The 8,355-nt window shown below is 41.4% G+C and overlaps 1 protein-coding gene across 1 annotated transcript in view; it reads right to left on the bottom strand.

Annotated features, from left to right (window-relative positions):
- Window positions 1–3,380: 3,380 nt before the first annotated feature.
- The window catches only part of LOC119744754 (SWI/SNF complex subunit SMARCC2-like), a 31,799-nt gene continuing 26,824 nt past the window's right edge, over window positions 3,381–8,355 (bottom strand). The window contains exons 24-25 of the mRNA XM_038220857.1: window positions 7,927–8,085; window positions 3,381–5,193 (exon numbers count right to left, since the gene is read on the bottom strand). Of these exons, the coding sequence (XP_038076785.1) occupies window positions 5,081–5,193; window positions 7,927–8,085 (272 nt within the window). The 3' untranslated portion in view covers window positions 3,381–5,080. The remainder of the gene's footprint in view (window positions 5,194–7,926; window positions 8,086–8,355) is intronic.

The following is an 8,355-nucleotide window of genomic DNA, read 5'->3' as shown; positions in this document are numbered from 1 at the left end:
GGGCGCTAGAGTGGGGTCAAAGTACTTCCTTCTTTCCTGAAGATATTACAGACAATTTTCAATACAATATGCACAGTTGCTGCAAACAAAAGTCACGTACCCATTTATTTTATCTCAGACAACCGTTTGCAAACTGTAACATTCAAGATATTCACTTCAGTCCCGATTTATCCTAAAGCAGATATCACTACTTCGTTATCGCCCCAGCGCGCCTACCAAATTACCCATTATTGAAACACATGGACCAGAGCCCAACAGTTCCCCTCGACTAATATCAACATCATCGGTGTCGCTTTCCCCCAGACTGAACTGTATCAAGTTCACATCTGAACTGCCTGGAGAATTCCATAGCGGCTAAAGACCAAAGGTATTAAACTACACAATGACAACGGTTTCAGGTTGCAAGAAGTTAAAAGAGTCTGTGGAAATTGAGACGAAAACGGAAGCTTTTTTTATACAAGGGATGTGAAAATGTTACATCAGGAATATCCGGCCTGCCAGGAGTTTACTGAAGTTCATTTTGTTTGATATTTTTTTCAGAGGGGGGTGGGGGGAATAAAGATTCCATACATGTCGGGTTAGTTGTAGCTGATAGACTTTGCTGTGAATAACTTGGCGCCAAACCTATATTGGTTACAATACACGGCAAGTAGACCGTAGCTGATTTTCTTCAATAATTTTTTTTGGGGGGGGGGGCGCCAAACCGTAGGTTACCAATTTTTGTGTGTGTGTTTTTAATCTGACATTTTGTCATTTTCACTGTGCGTTTCTATTTAAATTTGAGTAAGTAATTTCTGCCCAATAACTCGGGACATTAATTCATCGCTATCCACATCTCTTTGGGCAGTGGATATTTTGCCATGACCGGCAAATATATACCTCCTGACACTATTTTGCCGTGAGTTTTTGTGATTGGCTGTTTCGATTGGCAAGTTATGTTTATTCATGAGTAATGAAAATGACGTCACGCTAGTGTTGCTACTTCTAAAGTCAACTTGTTTTGTTATGGTACATTCAAACTTTTTTTTTTTTAAAGGCTGTCATCAAGCTGCCAAGGTAGTCTAGTGGATAGTGAGATTAGCTATGGATCAAAAGATCTCTGGTTCGAATCCACCAATGCCCATTTTTCATCAGCTATTTTTCTTCTCCAAATTTATAGTTGGGATAAGTCCGAGAACCTTAGTGTCTTGCAGTGTTTCCATCGAAACTACTGACACGGGTTCTCAGAGCACACTAATGTCAAATAGGAGGTATATATTACCAGTCACAGCAAAATATCCACTGCCTTCATGACATTTGGCGGTAATCGTGTAGTTTATGACACCTCTTAGCTGGAGTTACCCAGCCCTAAATAATACATCATTGGGTTGTGATAAAATTTAGGGCTGGGTAACTCCAGCTAGACACCTCTAATGTTTTACGAGTTCAGAAATCAGAACCCTGCCCTCTTTCCACAAAATTAAGCTACCTGTCAATGGTTATCTTATCCAACTATTTAGAAGATGATTTAAAACACATAAAGTGACTTTTCTTGCCTATAATCATTGCCAAATAGGGCCTAAGTCATAAAAGTGTCTGTTCATTGTCTTATATGAAACAGGGGTTCTACACTACGCAATTACTCCATTTGGCAACCATGTACCAAATCAAATTATTGAAAACAAGAACTGGGACTGAGAAACATTTCAAATCTTGGAAAGAATGTTGCATCCCGACACCACTTTTTCATCACATATTATTTCAAAAGAAGGTCAGTCACTGCAAAATTGTTGAAAAGGCATGTATATGGGAATGAGAAACATTTCCAATTTTGTTAGAAAATACTTTGAAAATGCATGCAACTGGCCTTGTACACCACCATTGCACCAAAGAAGTGGCGTCTGGATACGACATTCGTTCTGTCCAGGGACATAAAAACAAAAACAATACAATAAAAAACTTAGCAAATAGTAAAATAAAATAATGTGGAATGAGAACACGCGTGACTTACCGAAGAGTGACTGCAATTAACAAATCCTCCATCTAGAAGTTGTAAAATTGGGTCGAAATAAGCAGCTTTAACTTGAGGAATCGAGGAAAGTTCGGTGGAGTCATCACTTCCACAAGATCCGGATCCGGCCTGAGAACAATCATGTCGTCTTCACACGTGCATTTTCAGCTAAATTTCTAGCTGGATGGATGCTCGACAACAGGACACTATACTCTTCTTTTTTTTTAAACTTCCATATACCGCACAATGGCTGTAAAAATATTTTATGTCAAGAAATGTTGTCAGTGACAGTTTTCGTAATTACTTCGCGAACCAAACCTGTCAAAAAGCCACGTGCGTCACGAAAGAAATTAAATGGCCAGCGTACTATTCCAAATAACAAGAAGGGTGAATTTCTAATAATTCCTTCCAAAAAAGAAGGAAAATGAGCGAAGATTTACTCTGTTAAATGAAAACATTTACCTCCTTTTCAATATAAGCTACTTTGTGGGAATTTGTATTAAACCGAAACGGTACCTCGAATGGTCTTTTATAGTGATGTTAAATGAATAATTTTGAAACCACCCCTCGAAGTGGAATAGTCCAACATTGAAACTTTCTGACAAAGGTGGCGCACTCACTCTTAACTGAATTAGCTTCCCCCTTTATGTCTATGGCTCCCCCGGCCCGGGCGCCCCGTCATCACACATTTCTCACTTTTTGTCCGTTTTAAGAGGAAATTTGCGTCATGATGAGTGGTGGCGGATCCGGGGTACGCATGAACGAGTTAGAACAGTCCAAATGCAGTACCCAGCGTTTCTTGATAAATTGACTCATAGTGGGTAGGGTGCCTACAACCACATTTTGCGGAGCCGACTGCGTTTTCCGAGAATTTTATCGCGCTAAACAAAAGGGGTTTCTGTTGAGGGAGGTGGGGGGGGGGGGGGGGGGGGGAGGGACGTTTATTTAAAGGGCCAATAACTGAGCTCAATAGACTTAAAATGAAGCCATTATAAAGTTGACTTCAGTGGGAGTAACCATGATTATAAGCAGGTTTACTGAACATATAATTTACTTCAAAGTGAATCCCACTTTTTCTTTTTACACTCCCCCCCCCAATGTATCCTTTAACAGCCCCTTCTACTGGTCAATTAAGGGCCTTACCCAAATAATTTGGTTTGGACAACAAACGGGAGATACAAATAAACAAGACAAGCATTTTGGTCAATTTGTTTCTGGGTGGGAAATAGTTTGCTGGATGATCACAATTTTCCACATGTACATAAAAGTTAAGTTTCTAATGAAATCTTGGAATACAATAATTTCGACAACTTCTATTTCTAATCTTACCCCTCCCAACTTCAGTTTTCACACTTTCAGTTACGGATATTAAAGCCACACACAAATCCAGTTTCCTTTTCTATCACAAAATGGGCTTTATTCACTTGGAAGTTATTGTGTACATGTAATAAATGCACGTATGCGTCCATTGCTACGATATACCACAACTGTGAAACATTGACTTGGGCTTCTTTTTCAAGGGCTTGTCCAGGTAGCCGATTCGGAAGTGTGCAGTGAAGGTATGCTGCACGTTGCATCCTTGGACAGTTTGTGCAACGAACGGGTATTTTTCGAGCAGCGCCAACAGTCTCACAATGCAGCGACACATCAACCTTCACAAGTTCATATTCTGTTCTGGCAGCTATCAGTAAAAGTGTCTATGACACTGAGCCTATGCCAGTCGCCAACACTTCACAGGTGTCCGCCTGGTATGTTTAGCCATGTTGCTAACAGCAAAATTGGAGCCAGTCACCAGGCCAGCTGCACTTCTGGCTCGCGCCTACGCACAAAATCCGCACCTGTTCAGGGTGAGACACTTGCAAACTGTCCAATTTTTTTTTGCTTGGACAGCTTTCTTTTCTTTTCTTCATTATTCGGCCCACGTTTTCGTCAAAATACTCCCATGTGGCCACTTATCACGGCACAGACGTTATGTGTTGATGCAGTACGACCCAGACACAAAATACGTCACTTGAACCGGGTGGTCTTGAAAAAAAATAAAAAGTTGACGACATTGGGGTTGCGAATTTGTTACAAACGTGCACATATTTGAAAAGCGGGAGTTGTGTATCACTGACATTTTCAGAGCATTCCAAAAGTACATTGTCGCGAAGACCGTAGGCGTCGTTTAATGAACGTATGCTTCACGCGTCAATGGTTGGTCACAATGTGTGTATGAACTTGAATGAACTTTGATGACATCACGGTTCGCAGAAGCCAGCCAATGACTGCACAGTAAAAGGCTTCCTAACAATATTCCATGTAAAAGCCAATGGGTAAATTTGGCCTTGGGATATAGAACCCCCCCCCCCAAAAAAAAGATACCCCCTAAACCTAAACATTTCAGAGAATTGCAATGCCAGTTAATGCCAATTTAGTTCTCAATTCAAAGACACTTATTTTATTCTGACAGCAGGATTTATTTAAATAATACGGAGTAATACTATGGGATACTATTTACACAAATACATTGTTTAGCCTTGAACCAAATTGTAGAAAAAGACTTGGAGACTTGAGTAGAAAATGTGGGACATTTTACCAAACATGAACAAATACTAAAAAAGTAACCGACTAGCGTTGTTTTACCCTCTTATTTTTAAAGATCATTTCTTAATTTTAACCGAGCAGGGACCAAAAAATTGAGGTTTTTACATCTATTTAAAGATAAAGACACAATAGACTTTATTTACATGAAAAAATCAAATAACTACCCCCCCCCAAAAAAAAACTAGAACATAGGAAACAAAACAACATTTAAGGAAAACAAACTTGCTTCCAATATAAATATGACGCAAGGGTTCTGGCCTTTGATAACACAAATGTTTGAAAGCAGGGATTAGCAAGCATACCACAAACCATTCAGGCCCAAGTCAACTCACAAGCTATTCATTAAACTGTGACGAAGGCATTGCTTTGTTCTTGTCCATCACCTGGTATTTGTGACTGGACTTGTGAATTACTTGTGAATTTTTTTTACGACCAGACTTGTGATTCCATTACAAGCACATCGATAACAGCACTGCTAATCACTGATGAGGTTGGCCCGTTCCATTAGGAGGCGGGGGATGCCGTACTGGGAGGGGACTGGTTACTCGCTGACTGGTTACTCAGGCCTTCGCTGCCCATACTCTCCGGCCGACTCTCGGCAAGGCTGCCCGCACCGTCTGTGGATGAACCAGAATAACGATGCTCAATACTTTTAACCAGGTTTGAATGTGGCAATGAACAATATTAACAGACCCCTTGCAAAGAGCGCCCTCACGGAGTGCAAGTCTTGGTTCCTCCACAAGGGCGCTCCGTATGTAACCACCACGCTATAACCTAGGAGCACGTTCGGACGAGGACCATTAGTCGACTAGTGGTTGATTTGTGACGTGACCTACGCCTGCGCACTAATAGCAATGCACGAACGCCTCTAGTCAAAACGACGGTCAAAAGTCCTGGTTCCCCGTTGTGCTTTACAATACCCCGCAGCTATGGGTAACCAGCAATGTAACCATTGCCCAAGCTCTGGATCCAGGTAGTTGACTAGAGTAGTCCAACCGTCCTTCATTCGAGCGAAGTTAGTCAAACTATGATTAACTATAGTTTGTGACCGGACTTGCTCATAGCAATGTTGTTGATGGCTAAACTCCATGGAGTACCGAAGTGTGACGTCATTTAGAACCAGAAAGTGTAACGCAAACGAATGGAGTACGCGCGCGTGTTGGTTCACGGGCTGAATCACGAGCTAATGTCTTTCACACACATTTTGTGCGCGTGACGTATTCACTTCGGTACTCCATTGAAGAGTCTCTGAACTAATTGTTAACGCAGGTTTAACGCTCCTCTGAGCATACACCAGGGCAAAATGAAAAGAGTTTGCACGGACTGTGGTGATAAGCAACCCACAATGCTGATACATGTAGCGAAAAGCTTGTCATAAGAGCCCCTGAATAAGGCAGTGCTTACAAACGACCTGCCAAACATCACATTTTATTGGAAGTACATTGAAGTCAGTGGTTCTGCAAATATCCCAAATCTTTGATGATCCATCGGCTGAGTTATCGGTCGAAGCCAAATTTATTATTTTTTTTATCTCACAATGCCTGACAGTAACATTATTCTCTCCACCCTCGATTTAAAACGTTACTGCAAAGGCCTACAAATATTTCCGCTTCTTTTGACACAAAAACTCCAAAGTTCAATTCCGAACTTAAGTGCCTTGAACTTGGCTTCAATTTTTCCAACAGGCACGTAGACAGTCTTAAAGTTATTGTTGAACCAAACAGATTTTTGCCTTCCATTGACAATTTTACTCACGTAGCACAACCATTCATCTTATCTCAGATTACTCTGTCAAACCGTGACAAAAGCCAACACATGTTTTCCCCCAAAAAGTACACAACACCTTGGGCCCCAAACTACAAATTTTCTGTTAAAAAAAGAAAGAAATCTCTTTCTTGATGTACCAAAGTGGGTTGAAGTATTCCCACAGAGGAAACCAGAGAAGTCGCTAATCCTGGGCTCAAAAATTGACACATTTGTAGCGACACCTGCGAGAGGGAAATCCCGCCAGGGATCGAACCCAGGAATGCACAGAATTCTCAAAACCCAATTATTCATCCCCGACACTTTGACTGCCTCCCGAAAAATACAGACAGGGTTAAAAAAAAAAAAGAAGTACATGTGACTTATTCAAAAGGAAAAATGTCAAGCTAAGAATGATTGTTTCGCCCGAGGCAGAAACGTCAGAGACTGTCAATGCCTTTTTTTTTCAGCTGCTGGGTGTACTTTTTTTTCTTCAAAAAGTTTGGCAGGTATGTTTGCAAATTACCCTCTTTTGTTGGTTTAATTTCTTTGTGTGCATCTGTAGTCACCGGTTTTACTACACCGCTTGTATTATATTTTGCGTCTATTGCCTAAATGTATCCATACAACCGCAACCGAGACGTCAACAAATGACAATAAACTGTCTGCGGTACACTAAGATATGACCACGGAAAGTAACTTTTTTTTTTTTGCAAAAAGTTATTACTTTGGTTCCCTCTGGGCACAAAGCAATTTCCTGTTCCCATTTTAATTTTTTTATTTACATCGGTAAATGTTTGAAGTATGACTAAATTTCACGGAATACTATTAATGGTAGAAGGTTTAACTAACATTTTGAATAAATGTGAATAATGTACTCTGTGAGGAACATGCTGATGAGTTTTTATTTTTTATTTTTACCATTTGCTGGATACCATCTGAAGCTATTTGGTAATTTTCATGGTAGACGCTTCTAAACATCGCAAAATGAAAGTCCACACTCATTAGAGGGGTCATAATTTTAAGTCTGATCGTCTTATGCTAACGTGATTTATATAGACCTTAGGGGAATGTTGTTAGCTACATTTTGATACCCTGTTTGCTACAAAAGACTGTAAATCATCCAACATTAACAACGGTTTATGAAAAATGATGCAGTTTGAAAAGTTGCAAATTTAAAGAATATGCAAGTGGAAATTGCTGTGAGACAATGTCACACTGCGCCAAACGAACGGCAGGGAATACCGATCGCACAGTGCTTGCATGCATGGAGCATTTGAATTGAATTACCCGCGCTTTGTGTAGGCAGGGAGCTCTAAACTGTTGAAAATAGTCACTTGATTGATTTTGACTGAAAGGACGATTTTGCACAGAATATAAGTTTGCATAGGAGGGTTAATCAGGCATGTAAGCAGGTACTGGGAATAAAAGAGGAGGAAAATGTTAAGTTCAAGGTATCGTGATCCAGGGTCAAGACAACCCCCCTCCCCCACCCCTCCCCCACCCCAGTGCGTCCCCCCCCCCCCCCTCCCCTCAGTAGCTACATGACATTGGGCCTTGGCCATAAGGATCAGTATGAATAGGGATAGATGACGCAGACGTCTGACCTTGACTGTTGGAATCTTGCAGTGGGCTCTGGGTGAGGGTGCTATCACTGCCGACAGACGTGGGCGGCAAGGTGCCGGTCACAGCGGCTACGATAGCTGGGTTCTGAGCAGCCGCTGACTGGGTGGGGACAGGCGGGACTGGTTGGCTGGGCGCTTCACCTGAAAATAACCAACAGGTCCGGGGTTAATACGTTGTTTTTTTTTTGACAGGTACCGCCCAATCACTAGTCGCTGTAATAGAATATGTGAGCAGATTTGCTGATTAATTATGCAAGACAACCCCCTCTTGACCTCCAGATTTTGACCAATCGGCGGGCGCTTTCTATATCGGGTCTTCGGTCATTCACCCGTTGTCGCGTCATAGACATGGATAAAAAATAACCTAGACACAGCAAACAAGGGCTGTGGTCACGCGCTCTGTATTATGTT

Source organism: Patiria miniata, unplaced genomic scaffold (assembly GCF_015706575.1).
Source record: "Patiria miniata isolate m_02_andy unplaced genomic scaffold, ASM1570657v1 HiC_scaffold_7, whole genome shotgun sequence".
NCBI lineage: Eukaryota > Metazoa > Echinodermata > Asteroidea > Valvatida > Asterinidae > Patiria > Patiria miniata.
Note: the sequence above shows the minus strand (reverse complement) of the source record. Positions and strands in the feature narration are given on the sequence as shown.